Source organism: Protopterus annectens, chromosome 12.part0, assembly GCF_019279795.1.
Source record: "Protopterus annectens isolate FY-2018-M chromosome 12.part0, PAN1.0, whole genome shotgun sequence".
In the NCBI taxonomy this organism is placed as follows: Eukaryota; Metazoa; Chordata; order Ceratodontiformes; family Protopteridae; genus Protopterus; species Protopterus annectens.
The window spans coordinates 529,082,577-529,097,589 of record NC_056746.1 but is presented as its reverse complement, the minus strand read 5'-3'; the positions used below and the strand labels follow the sequence as shown (position 1 = coordinate 529,097,589).

The 15,013-nt window shown below is 38.6% G+C and overlaps 2 protein-coding genes across 7 annotated transcripts in view; one reads left to right on the top strand and one right to left on the bottom strand.

Annotated features, from left to right (window-relative positions):
- LOC122816697 (eukaryotic translation initiation factor 2-alpha kinase 1-like) overlaps positions 1 to 5,252 on the bottom strand; it is a 1,078,686-nt gene extending 1,073,434 nt beyond the window's left edge. The window contains exon 1 of one of the 5 annotated variants that reach the window (XM_044089674.1): positions 5,166 to 5,252. Coding sequence is in view for 2 of the 5 variants with exons in the window: in XM_044089672.1 (XP_043945607.1) it covers positions 4,692 to 4,857 (166 nt within the window). In the remaining 3 variants the exon portion in view is untranslated. Of the gene's footprint in view, positions 1 to 4,691 lie in introns of all 5 variants that reach the window. The other 4 variants (XM_044089672.1, XM_044089671.1, XM_044089673.1 and 1 more) reach the window with 4 other exon arrangements.
- Positions 5,253 to 5,387: 135 nt separating this feature from the next.
- Positions 5,388 to 15,013, top strand: part of USP42 (ubiquitin specific peptidase 42) — an 815,107-nt gene continuing 805,481 nt past the window's right edge. The window contains exon 1 of one of the 2 annotated variants that reach the window (XM_044089669.1): positions 5,388 to 5,461. The gene's annotated coding sequence lies outside the window, so the exon portion shown is untranslated. Of the gene's footprint in view, positions 5,564 to 15,013 lie in introns of both variants that reach the window. The other variant, XM_044089668.1, reaches the window with a different exon arrangement.

The following is a 15,013-nucleotide window of genomic DNA, read 5'->3' as shown; positions in this document are numbered from 1 at the left end:
GATAACCACATTGCCACAACATTCAGGAAATCCTTCTATGTGGCAAACCTCATCACTAAGGGCTTTTCATCCAGAAAAAAGGAGGCAATTGTCTCACTGTACTCATCCTTCATTAAACCCATTTGGTATGTACCTCTCAAGACATCTGCAACAAATGGAAAGGCTGCAGAAATACCTCACTTAAAGAATCACAGGCCCAAAGCACATGCCCTAGGCTGACCGTCTAAAAAAAACTCTAGCTATACTCTGTCGCATATAGTCTACTCAGAGGCGATCTCTGCTCAACATACAAGGCCATGTCAAACTCAGAGCTGTTGGACACTCTACATTTAAAGAAATCCCAATCCCTCAGAGCCACATGCTCCAGGGATCCAAACTTTGTCATTACAATGAACAAAACATGCTGGAGGGATAGGTTCCTGACCCAGAGACTCCACAGACTCTGGAATAGACTGACCATACATGTCAAGCAGAGCGCCTCTTGCTCTCTTCAAAAGCAATCTTGACGACTGGATGGGAGGATAGGAAATTCACCCCGGGGATCACGTCAGTCACACTGCTAAACAGGGGGTCCAGGGAAGTAAATACTGTGAGAAAAAATAGCCAGGGAATTATGGCTAGGCTTGTATTGGCCCTAGGGCCGATAGCCTAGTACCAACCTATGAATCTGTAACAGCCCTGTGTTTCTTATTCTTAGTCAAACACTCCGCTTGTACTATGCTGATGACGTCATAACAAGGCAGAAATATGCATATCTACAGCTAGTGGGGTTTGGCTTTATTGGCCTGAAATTGTCCATTAAAACAACGAAACATGTCATGGACATTCAGAATTGCCAATTAACTGAAACACCTGGTGATCATAAGGGTCATTTGCATATATCGAATGTTCCTCTTATTCAAGAGGTTTGAGAGGTCACTCCTTGGAAGTTCCAGCTTGGCTGGAGTTTTCATTTAATTCTTTGCATAAGGTAAAAATGTAGCAAGGAGTTCCCATGATCCACTCCCACAAAGGGAGCACTGTCATATGGCAGCTCAAATTTATCCTCTCAGCAGGGCTTCTGTAGGACCAGGGATCACTTAGTACAAGTAGAAGCTTGCTAAAACTGCTGCATACAGAAGGAACTAAAAGAGTTTGCTTTAAAAGAAAGGAGAATCCAAGGAACAGCGTGCACCAATTGAACAGGATGCAAAGAACAGACCATCTATGCAACAGTGTGGTGGAGGGGAAAGGCAATAAAGTAACAGTGAAATGAGTTTTGACAGTAGACCAATTTAGGCATTGAGGGGAGGGGGTTACCTACAAATCATGCAGTTTTACTGCAAGCTTAATCCAGTCTAATATAGGAGTTTGCTATAAAACAGCAAGACTTTTAGTATCATACAGAAAATAAAAACCAAGACAAACTCTGGCATAACCCATTAGAAAGCGTTTGGCAATGTCAAAGAGGCCATCAGAAAACATTAATAATGATCATCAAATTTTACCTTTGGATTTACGGTCATACCTGGGAGTTTGGTTAAGCTAATAAGTGCCAAGCATTTGGCTATCCAGGACAGTACCTGAAGTGATTATTTTATTTGCCCTTTGATAACCGGGAAAGTCCAACTCAGGTTCATTTTCAGCAGAGGCCCGATGAAAAATACTCCACAAAGATTCAAAAACAATTAAAAACAGTACTTGAGTAACTATGTATGAGGGGAGAAAGCCCAACAACAAATTAAATATCTTACAACTGAGTTGGGGAGAAAGGATCAACAAAAATATACACAAAATCATTTTACTGAAACTGATAAGTAATTATATACAACTAGAGAAAATCTCAACAGATAAGCAGACTGAAAATACATTTACAGAAATATTAAGAGTATAACATGTACTGCAAGCAGCAAGACACACTGCAGAAAAGGATAACTTATGTTAAGGAAACTAATACATAGTTATCCAAAACACTGTACTTCTAAGAATATATGGAGCTAAAAAAAAAAAAAAAAAAAGTATTCTGCTACCAAAATAGACAGAGAAATAGAATGAGATGACAAGTAATGGGGGGGGGGGGGGGGGGACAAGGGCATGGAGAGAGAGTTATTACAAAGATGAAAATGTTATGGAAGGACACGAGAGGGGGAAATAAATAGTAGCAAGTGTTGGCTTAAGAGGTAGAAGAACAAGTCAGAATCTCACTTAGTGTTACATGTTTGTGAAGACCATCAATTTTGTCCGACTTTTGCCGAGGACAAACAAAATCTTCTAAACACAATGTTTTGTCAAGGGTGTCTTGCAACTCGCTGCACATAAAATGAGGTCAAAGATAAGCAGATGGTAAGGTTGTCAGACTACTAACAATGCTGTAATATTTGACTCAAAACTGGGAAGAAAAAGGGCCTAATACACAGCCTTAAGACATGCTTATAGAATGTGTTGGGAAGAGAATCCCTGGCAACTTGACCACTTAAGTTTTACGTTCTAAGTGGTGACCTTACAAGGAATTCTGTGAGCATAAAACCTGCACAGTGAAGTATTTATGGCTACCAGTGACAAAGGCCTTGAAGATAACAAGAATGATGGCACACAATCCTTCTCGACGTCTTTTTTGGTTCTGATGTATGCTGTACTATTACTGGGATCGAAATCATACAGACAGGCTGAAAACATTCCATTACAGAATGTGCTGAAAAATACAGTTGTTTAAGTTGAACTTGATTTGGTATACTAGTACCTTGGCTTCATCTATGACTTCTTGGAAAGGGATGGACTCTAGAAGATCCACTGTACAAACTTTCACAAAGCATTACAAGATTGATTCCCTCTCTTGCTCTAGATCAAGTTTTGCTAGGACCATTCTTGGGCGATAACAGAGAACACTACATCGCACTACTACTTTTGTGTAGTGCGCCGAACATTACGGCAGCTGCGCAACATCTAGGAGCTACTGCTCATCTCAGCCACAACTCTCAACTTCTTTGTTCAATAAACAAGAACAAAGCTAGAAATAATTGTGTTACTCATACCTCTTAAGTCACCTCATTATGAGGAATGTTCCTCATTTTGAGTCTTAAAAAGTCCATGTTCCTCACTGTTCCACGTTTGAAGAATAAGTTACGCATTCACAGTTAAGAATTTTTCTAATTAATGTTAGGGACAGCTGAGTGATATGCTCACCAATAATGAAAATATATATATATTTTTTAAAACTTTTACTACATTTATTGGCAGGAACAGTTTAGGTGATAATGAAGAACAACGGACTTGCAGTAACCACATTAATCAGTATTCTGGATTTGTACTTGCTCACAGTCCAGTGTTCTCCATTATCGCCCCATTTTCCAGGGGTTCCTAGACTCTTTTCCTTCCTTCTCCCAAATATAGTTAGCTATGATATTCTACCCATACAGCAGTGAGCAATACAAATAACAGTACAGTAGTGTAAGTTGAACTTATCGTAACAGCAGATGTTCAAATGATCACTGCTGCTGTAGCGGCTCCCTCTCTCAATTCCCCCTTGTTTTTTTTCTATATATATTTTTTAAATGCAAGGGTATGCATGTTTATTTATTTTGTTTGTTATTCATACCATTGTCCTTTCAGGGCTCAGCTCCCCCCTCTGCTAGCAGGAAAGCTCTGAAGGGCTTCATGCCTACACTTGTCTTTTAGTCAGCTCATCTTGGGTGCATGGAAGGTGCCCTGAAGCTTTGGAAGCTGGACAGCTGTTATATCCTTGGCAGGATATAACCCACATAGTTAAGCCTACTGCTGCAGTGATCAGTATGAAGATAATCACCGAAAATGCATATACTTTTCATGTACTTTGGTCAGATGCAACAGCAGTGACTTGGTGGGGGTGCAGGTCTCTTAATTTGTGCCCAACGTTTGTGATGCAGATAGATAAACAATTTTCTAAGTTTCTAGGATACAGTTCTCCAGCAGTGAATGGATAATCGGGGCATAGATAATATAAACGTTATCACTTCTAATACTGCAGACATTGGAGCTTTCTCATCTACTAGGATTTTTGTTAACGTTGGCATTTGCTGAACAGAAATTTCTCCTGCTTATAATACGGACCTTTTTATTGTTAGCTAGTCAAGACTCACTATAAACTTAACACAAAATTAGTTAACTCCCACCATACTATCTTTGGTATCCCTGTGTACTTTGTCAGCTTCTGGTTCACATAATATCTTAAAAAAATATCCGCCACACTTACTAATACATAAAACAAAGCACTCCGAAGTGCACAATGCTGCGGTCATATCTACTTATATAGCAAACACCTCAAACAATACCAGAATCTTGCAAATAGTTAAAAAAATGTGTTACGGCATTACTGTTAACTACGGGGAGACCTCTGTCAACAAATTAAACTTCAACCGGCTATTTATTTATAGCAATTATCGTGCTATAGACAAAGTGAAAAGAATAAAGAGAAAGGCAGATGCACCCGCAGACGGTCTGCCAATGGAGAAAGTGGTTGTCAGTCAGGTCCTGTAGCCAAATCAGGTCCTACTAACACAGTATGAAGCCAACATACCTTGCTGAGACATAAAATGTTATCACAAAATACGTTGACGATCACGGTGAACGCACAAAACATCAGAGTACACCACGCCACTTAACAGAGAACTTTACTGTACACTGTAAACTCACCCAGCACCGGCCCCAACTACAAAACATCAGCCCCTCGAACTTACCATCAAACCGAACTTCATCGCTAGAAAAATCAACGGGCACTTCGATCTTACGCCTATTAACGTGTCTCCCGTCAATAATACGATGTTTGTGAATTCCATCGGCCAATACAACAGCAGAAGTTTCATACCCTTCTTCTTTTAACAGGTGTCCATGCGCCCCAAGCATCGCCCACCGCTGGGTCAAGGTTAAACCGGTGCTCAACAGTCTTCAAAAATGTCACATAATCGAACAAGATACCACCATCCGGTAATATACAAAGATGCCATAGAACAGTATCATATGAACATTTTATAAGCCAGCACTTTTTATATCCTTACTATAAATATAGATGCACCAAAAAACAAACAGCAAATCCTACACATAATAATACTACGTGTCACAGGGCTGACTAGTGTAGAGAACTGACTACGGCAGTGTTTATCCTCACCGTTCCTTCCCCACCCCCTCACGCATTACACACACTTGACTCTTACAGGAGCATACTACTTTCGTAGAATCTAAACAACTTTCTCTCTTGGTGTGGTTAGAGGAAGAGATACATCACGTTGCTTTCTTTCTTTCTTCTTTTTTTTTTAACTAAAGTTAAAACTTAAAAAATCGCTTATAAGCAAGCATGGATGTACCCCTCCCTCTAGCGACTGCAGTGCGACATCGCAGCCGGCCTGAGACCCACGACCAGGTGCCCGGATGTGGGAGACTGGCTCAATGTACGTCATTGTTCACCGACGGACTCTCAAAATGTTAGGATGGATTGGCCGGGGAAATGCAGGTTAATTGCTAATTTTTATTCTTTTTGCAAACAACATTGTATCCGGTTGAGCTCTCCACATGCATTTGGAATTCTTCCTGGATGAAACCATGGCTATTGCCTGTAAGTTGCAGTTGTATCTCTGAATGAGAAACGGTGTTCCATTCTCAATCCTCCGTGCTGAAAGCACACTAGTTTCCTGCTGTATTTATAGTTGAATATGAATACATTGTGTTTTATGCGAATGGCATCTTTATTGTTTTTTATCGACATTGAGCCCATCGGTTGGGTGGGGATCTTTCCTTGTTTGATTTCCAGCCCTTACCTATTGCTGTATATATCACCCCTTCATTTGTGTAACGTGTACTCTGTTGGGTCTCCTTTTATTATGTGCTGCTTTATTATATTTTTGCTTTATCACGTTTTGGTTTAATACAACTTTAACGAGTGTGCAGCACGCCGTTTTTTCTAGCGATATTGTGATGTTTACCCTTTTTGTATTTTTTTTACCGGCAGCTAGAAAGAGGTACTGATATTGTTTCAGCTTTTCTTTGGTTTCCTCTAGTGCGCCAGATCCGTATGTGTGTGTGTTTGTGCTTGATGTCTAACAGCACACGGCATTATATCGTAAATGTACAGAGAACTGTTTATTTTCAACACTTCTTTTGTGATGTTTATGTGCACAGTTATTTTTGTTACATGGGATCTTAATTTGATCACATTGTCTTGCTTCATAATTATGAACTTCAGTCACGAAATATGTTTTATAGTACTGTTGCATAGGTTATGGGGCTAATTTGTTGAAGGCCCGGTACTGACATGAGGTGTGTACTTCTGTGATGTTTGGGTTTACTGACCATTAGGTGGGGTCCTTGGCTCTAAGTTTGTTAGCTGAAGAACTGGGGGCAAATCCAAAAAAAATTTAACTTTGACCAGAAAATCCAGCCGACGAGGGTAAATTTTAAGTATTGCTTTCACTCATATAAAAAGATGAAAAAATAAGTTTGCATTAGCATTTTGATTCTAGCGGATATTGGAACATAATTGCCTGGAATTATTTAGTTGTTACTACTACTCGGTGATTTTTTGGAAAAAAAAAAAATACAGATTTGATATGCAAAAATCAGGGACATTTCAGAGGAGGTATTTGAGTCTTCCCCATTAGTTTGCTGTGCTTACTGTATAAGAATGACTATAGTAGTAACATAGTGGAATCCAGCTGGAGTGACACTTTATTGCTTACACTTGATTACTGGGAAAGCCGTAAAATCTATATTTAGGGGAGGCCTGGGGTAAAAAGATCCAACTGATGCACACATGCACGTAAGATGTATACAGAGATAGTTAACATCTTTTGAGATAAAAGGAGTAAAATAAAATTTACATTTACGTAAGATGTGTATGGTGCATTCACATTGTATATTTTGTATACCAGACTACACGCTGGGCAGGTAAGGTTTCCCTTTTCTAGACCGGTGAAACAATCTCCTGTGCTTTATGGTTGATGGGTAGGGCTGAGAGGAGGAAGTATATGTTTTGGAAGTGAGGGGAATGGCTTCTGCAGTCTACCCATTGCATGCCCCCCTTCCCATATGCTAGCCAAATGTGCTGGGATGTTACGGCAAGACCAGGGGAAAAAAAAAACCCTGATGGCTGACTTGATGATGGTCTGTCCTGCTAGACCCTTGCCCCAGTGACTGGGCTGACTGGATGGGAGAGAAATGATCATTAACAGAGACAAAAGTGTAGAATAGCAGTATCAACTCCAGGTCACACAAACTAGATGAAAGGGGAAGGAAGACTCTATGCAACTCGTAATTGTGATAAGTTGCAGGTGTAGTGATTTGGGGGACAGGTATTCATTGGGTTTCCACAGAAAGTGATCATCTGGCCGCAGAGCATAAAGAGCATCCTTGCTGAATATTTTTTTTTTGTAAACTTCACTGTAAACATAAACGTATGTCAGAGTACTATAGAGTCAAGGGGTGATATCTGTTGGTAACTAACTGCTATCAAAAGTTAAATTAAAAAAATCCAGTTTCATGGGACAGAGTGAAATACTGGATGGGTCCTACGTACTTGAAGAAAACCGAACTAAAACTGTTTCAGTCATGTTAAACAGGATACTAGTATGTGTACACATCATTGATCTGTGGGACAAAGAGGTAGTGATACGAATTTACAATGGATGAAAGTCACGGCAACCCCAAATAATTTTAGTCTGAGGAGCCTAACCAGTATTCTGTGTGAAATTGTGGAAGGAACCATAGTGAAACATGTGCAGAATGGTACAGGGTATATGCCTCTTAAATGTGTAACGTTGTGAGTTTGTCTCATTCTTACCTTTTGAGTTTCGTATTTTTCTTAGAAGTAGCAGCAATATATGGACAAGTAACGGCACGTGATGGAACATTCCCACATAAGGGAATGACTGATACTTTTAATGTTAGTTCAATGAGTAAAATACTGTTTGAACAATGGAGCCGTACAAGTCGGAACTGACAGAGGGTTGTTTGCCCAAATATAAAATTAGGAAATAGGCTAAGAATAACCAGATATTGCTGATGACTATAAATTGGGTAGTTATTTTACTAAAAGATGCTGCAGTTCTCTAAGATCTAAACCTGCATACCTGGTATAGTAATGATGACCTCATCTTGAGTGTTAGTAAATGTTGCGTTACAAGAATTGGTAAGAGTATGTACTTCGCAGTTAGTCTTTATATAGGTAAACTCTTCAGCCATGACCCGAGCCAAAGTGCCAGAAACAGCTTATATAATATGTATGTAACTAACAAAAAAAAAGAATGTGCTTTGAAATGAAAGGGTAATCCTTTTCAAGAATATCTCAAGGCGGTAAGCAAGCAGTGTAGATAAATCAGTAATTGTAGCAATTCACTGAGCTGAAGGAATGTGTTTAAAAAGAGACCTCTTTAAAGATTTTGGAGTTATTGGTAGGTAACAGTTTAAATGTTGACTACTGTGTGTTGGAAGAGCAAAACCCAGAGGTAACGTTGGATACATTTAATGTTTTGATGATTGTGTAGCTACCAAAGTCAGAACACCCCGTCTGATTCTACAGGATGTGTAATCACTGCATGGAGGTTACAGTACTGTTGTACTTTACTAATTTGACTGTTATTGAATACAGCACTATATTGTAACAATCTGACAAGCCAACCAGTGCAACTTGAAAAGGTGCAGTAATTCCTTACATTTTTGAAAGGTCTTTGGAAATTCACAATATACTGTTTATTTTTATTTTAGGTTGTTTAGGTGAGAACACTTCCTGGTCTGTAAAGGAATGTCTGTCCAGTTGTACTTGAAAGTGTAGGCATAGAACTTGCCACTAGAGGAGCTTTCACCAGATCAGTGACAGTGCCAAAACATCTGACTTGTCAATCAGTAGTTTCCTTCCTTCAGAAAGAAGTTTACCATGCTTATTTCCAATTTACAAATAAATAAGGAAATCTTGTTTGTTGTAGGAAAGTCAAATTTTTGAGCTTAACCTAAAGATTGAAGTTTGAGAGGGAAAACTCTGCATTGAAGCAATAACTTATGTTTAATGTTAATTGTATGTTTACAATGTCTATATGCATTCAAATCTCTTTGCATGTGAATGTATATTATTGTACATAAATGGTATATGTAAACTGTATGTGCATGTCTATACATGTTTGTGTGTGTTTAGTTGAGTGTTATATATGTATATTGGAGCTGGATCAGCCTGAGAACTGGAGTTTGCTAGAGAACTTTGCAGAAGTTGCTTTAAACTTGTAGAAAGTTGAGCTTTCGTGAGTGTAAAATCCTGGTGGTTTCTATGATTGTGAGCTTTGGGAATACTTTGTGCAAAAGTTAACCCTGATTATCTCCTTAAGAATGGGGCATTTGCTGCACTACCTTCAAATGGACTTTGTCTGTAGTTATAAAACGTTCCTGTGCAGGTGTTGGAGGCATGAGTTTGGTCAGCGGATTAGAAAGCACTTTTGTGAGCATTTCCTGAATGCAAGGTGCCATGCTGGAACTTGAGCTGCTTTAATGGACTGTATAAGCGGTGAATCAAATGTTGAAAAATGTGGGCTTGCCTTGCAGTATGTTGTGTGTGTGTGTGTGTGGTGGAAAGAAGTACGTTTAACTTTTTTCTTCCCTTTTTGTGTTTTGTGCTGAAATGAAGCAGTTTGAGCTTTTGTGTGAAATGCTGAAATGACACGTTTGCCAAAAACCTGTCTTGTTCTGCAAGTCTGACTAAAAACTTCACTGCTTTCTTTGAAGTACATGGATTTGTGCATTCTTTGCAGTATCTGAATTTTAGAAAATTAGAGGTTATTACCAATTTTAATTTTTTTTGCATGTTTGATATTGTAATTGGATACAATTGCCCAGCAAAACATTGCAATATAGAATAAATCTGTCTAAGGAATGTATTCATTTTGAATCTATATGATTTTGTTTAGAGTTACTATAGGTTAGTTTGGGCTATAGTGGCAGAATTATGGAAAAAGAGAACAGCTATTAAAGCACCATTAGAGAGAGGTGGATGATGTGCGAGTGGAGAAGTGGTGAAGAGTGGGATGGAATGATAGTGTGGATCAGGGTACAGGATAGAGAGGGGTTAATTTAGCATTAATGTCTTGGTGTAAGTTATGCGGGAGGTAGAATAGAGCAAGCGGAGTGGAGTTTAAAAAAAAATGCCTCCAGGAGAAAAGCATTTACACGCAGCCGATTGAAAAAATATTTCTTGAACTGATGTCTAAAATCAAGGAAGGAACTGATGTCTTTTTTGGGTTTGCAGTGAGTGACTCCACTGTCCAATGTGCCATTATCAAGAAACTGAAGTGGAGTTTTGTGAGTAGGATGGATGCAATCAAAGGTTATAAGATGTCAATATTTGAGGGTCTACTAGCGATGAAATTTAAAATGTTTTTACATAGGCGGTAGTGGATTAGGCAGGCTGAGGTGCGTGCATCTTTGGTTTGGAGGAATTCATTTTGCTTTAATCAGGACTGAGCAGTGGTGTTCTCTTTTGGAGATAATGTAATGAATCTATAGTTTTGCGTAATAGTTTTGCAGAGCTGAGCGATTTTTCTATGACTATTTGGTAATAGTAGAAAGATTCTATCCTGGCTGTGGTAGGGTTGCTCCCTTTTTCCATTTGCTAGCGTACCTTCAGGTAGTTTGAAGTGTGATGCTTTATTTTTGTCACAGAAAAAGTAGACTTATTTACTTTACATTGGATGTAGTATTAATGATGTGAAATTGAATGTTCAGAGATTGGTACAGCCAGATGCCAAAGTGTTTTGTGGCATAATATGGTTTTTAAGTGATTTTTGATGTTATGCCTGCTCCCTGCTGAAATGTTGGCACTCTTAAGTGCAAAGTGCTGATGTGCCAGGGGCGATTGGAAATGCAGGAGAGTCAATCACAGACATCACTCTTCTTCTTTTACACTTTGTTTTGCAAGGCAGGGGCAAGCCCCCCCCCCCAAACTTGTTTATATTAACTTCAAGATCACCATACCTCAGTGAAAGGAGAATATTCTGAGAAGTGTCTGTCTTAGGCTTGGTATAGATGTCTGTTTTTTGGCGAATCATTCTCTGTGTTTTGAAATTTGCTGTAATCTGCCCCAACATTTAAACTTGTAACCAGTTATGCTTTCTTGTCCGGTTATGTGAGACTGTGGAGATTTAGTTTTTGTCTTGTGCAAATAGTCTCGCTTTTTATTTGTGTATTTATTTTTTATTGTAAGGGGTGAGAAACAATCCTTTGGGTATTCCTTTTGAAAGAAAGGGCATGGCTGAGTTCCCTGTTTTTACGTTGAAATGTTTATCTATAATTATCCATAAGGAAATTGAATCCAATAGAGATGGTCTTGTCTAAGTCTGGAGTTAAGGGATAATGAATGGTTAGCTAGATCAAAGGATTTGGTGAAGTCTTTAAAGACTGCACTGGTAAGGTGGCCTTTTTTGCTCCTTAAAGTGTCTTCTGTTAGTGTGTAAGTGGTGGTCATGGTGATTCTGCTGGGCCATAATCCATGTTTGGTGTGGGGAGAGCATGCTGTATTTTTGAGGTAGTCTGTTTAGATGAGCGAAAACTAGTTTTTCTGGTATTTCTTCCTATTGTCAGACAGATTGGTCTGAAGTCTTTTTGCATAGTTTTGGATTGGGGATTTGTAGTAGTGGTTTAGTAATGGCCTTTTTCATTTAGTAGGAACAGTGCTGATTGTGAAGTGTATATTGAATAAATGGAGGAGTGGTGGTATGTGTCCTTTACAGGGGAGTGATGAACCAAGGAATTGGGTTATAGGAATTGGGAGGGGCATTTTAAGGTGTTTGTCTAGCTTTTAATGTCCTTCATGATGATTTGTGTAAGTAGTAACAAGGAGTATAAAGGGGGAAGGTAAGGGCAGTTGGGCGACATTATTGGGGGGAGTAAGAAACCTTGTCTAGCAGTGGGCCTGGTAGTATGGTGGTGAAGCTAATGTGATGCTATTTGGGTCAGTAGGCATGAATGCAAAGTCTGCTCAATTCTAGGAGTATAGAAACTTCAGTAAATAAGTTGTCGAGTAGTTGTATAACAAATCCAACAAGAAAACTTGGGTTTGCATAGAAAGGACTAACCTCTAACTGGCATGGTGTTTAATAAAACTCTGGTGCACGAATAGTGTATAGAGGTAATACTCAGACTTGAACATATTTACCCATTTAATTGATTTTATGAACATGCATGAACAGTGGGTGTCGGAACGATAGTAAAAACAGATACCCAGACACCAACCATAAGTGTGTTGGGGGATTATCTTAAACCAGACAGAACATGGGTTTAAAAGTCTGGCAGTAATTGAAAACTGATAAATTTTATATTGCAGTTACTGTTTTAAGGAAGTGGTCGGGCCTGTAGTGTGTGAGATTCATAACTATGCAAAAGAAAGTAGCCAGATGATATCAGGCAGACAAAAGGACCCCCAAGAGGTTTGTAAGTGAAGTTAATGGCTTCCCAAAGCTGATGCTGTCCCCTGGTAGAGGTGCCTGGTCTTAAGGTGTGGATGGTTGAGACCTCCGCATCCAATCAAAGGAAGAAGGTGACTTGTTGATGAGCAGGGATTGTTGTTTTCCCTAGCCTATTGAAAGGTGCTAACTAGGATTGATAGTGCAGTTGCATAACTGGTTGAAGGAATCGGACAAACCCTATAAGAAGTCTTTCATATTCCAGGTTATGATGAAAAAGGTATTGAAGTCCCATAGTTGGTGTACTTTGCTTCATGTGGATAAGGTATTAGTGGGAAGTGGAAGTCCCATTTGCCCAAAGTTCAGGCAGTTTTGAAGTCATTCAAGCAGCAGGGTTAACAGCTAGTTTGCTTGCCTGTAGGTCTTTCTGTTTAGTTGCCTGAAAATTTAAGTGAAACTTAAGAAACTAAGCTTCTCCATCATCAAAATTGCTTTCTACGGGTGCATTGTCGGAATGCTTTCTGGAAGCTAGTTAGCCTCTGTCAGAGATAGAGAGAAGGGTTTCCTGAGTGTAAATGCAGAGAACCACTGTGGAAGTTCCAGTTTGTAAAAATGTGACTTTTTTTCCCCTTAAAAGGGTGGTGTTTTTTTGCTGCTGCCTTTGGAAGGAGCTGGTCTGTTCTGTGGTTTTTCAGAATGTACAAGTCTCAATAAATCAACAGACTTGGGATGTATTTTGGAAGCATTTTTTGACTGCAGAGTGCCATGGTGAAGCCTTGCTTAGGACCATCTAAGCAGTGTTGAGGCCAGTAAGAGACGGTGCCGTTTTCTTTTTCACCATCACGTGTGCATATTAACTGTGGACTTGCAGATTTTACATCAAGTAAAGTGCTGTTTGAGTGCTGAAAAGCGCAAATTGAATTTCTCCCTATCTGCTGTGCTGAACTGAAGTAGTTTTCCTATTCAGCTTACTGAAATGCAGCACTTTGTATCTGAAATTTTTGAAGGAATCTGAATTTTCCAACTTATGCACATATGTATTCATAGATGTGTCTGTGTATTATGTGCTTATGTATTTATTTTGGTTGCCTTACTAAGGCAAAACCCATTTTTATTTCCTTTTATACATTTTTTTGGCCCGTGTCACAAATGCATTCAAAACCCTTTTCACTTCTATCATGGGCCAGAAATAAATAGTGATAGTACAAATCTCTAGGTACAACAGTAAAAGTACCACATGATAATGCAATATAATTATGATATAGTTGTAGATGTACACATTTTGCAGATTTTAGGAATTTTGTAAATGGCATACTAATGTACAGTAATGCATAATTGGTCAAATTAAGTATGGATTTGAGTGCTATTATTGGCATAGAAATGTATACAGGCTTTGAAGATAGACAAGTAGAAATAATGAGAGAGATGAAGGGATATTAGGGGAGCAGGCAAGTTTGAACACGTATAAGTGAAAAGACGCTTAAGGTATCAGGTCTGAAAGTATTTACATTGGTTAGCTGTGTCAGAGAGGTAAAGCACAAGGGAGGACTTGACATGTGAGGGACACTAATCGTACCTTGAGCTGGGGATTTTCACATTTCAAGCGTCGTCATAATATTAGAAGATAATAAGGTATTAAATATTACAAGCACTTAAATTTCATAGAAAATTCCTACAAATATTTCTACTTTTGTGATGAGGAATAGGTTGAAGTAGAAGAGAAATAGCATGTAGCTATAGAAAACCATAAATTGGTGAATAAAACAATATTTTGTAGATGAATAACAAGACAAGGTGAAGTTACTCTTATTCTGCTCTTCAGTTTTTAAAGTGCAGTGTTTTTTATGGGGGGGTGAAAAAGGAGTATAACATGGAATAAGATTGGAGTGGGGTTAGTTTTTGCCATGGTTAACTTTAAAAATTATAAAGATAATGCAAGAGACCTCTGAGGTAACATGGAAGGAGTTTTTATACATAAAGCTGTTCACTTTACTGTATCTTTTTGGAAGTTAAATTTTAGAGGTGAGAGTTTTAGTGGTGGGGTCATTTAGTATGATGGTTAGGGTTTTAAGGTTAGTGTGAGGAATTAAGCTTTCATGATAAGGCTAGAATTTTAAGGTTACAATTTATGGTTGTTGCCATAGTTAAATTTGTTACTAATCATGATCAGGATCAAGTCTCCTATAACGTTAGAAAATAGGATAAACAAATTTGTACTGGATATCTACACTCATAGATTGCCAATATGGTTTAAGGTGATATTAGTGCTTAATTTGTTGTGTTGTATGAGAAACTAGTACCTTTCCTGTGCGTATACTACAGTGCAAGATGTTTGTAAGATTGAATGCAAATTTGTTTGTGACCATATTCTCTCACTTCATATTTAGTTTGAAGAGTGGTACTTTTGGTACTTTTGCTAGAGTTGTATAGCCGTGTATTGGATTGATACTGAAATAAGAACAGAACACACACACTGGTATTACAATTGACTGGCAGTAGTTCATTGGTTTGTCTGGAAGCTTTTTCACATATTTCTGGGGGGTGGGCAGTGACGGATACAGATGAAGTTAGACCAACTTGATGGAAGCTTTATATAACCAAATTCTCATTTAAGACTTTAACACCATTAA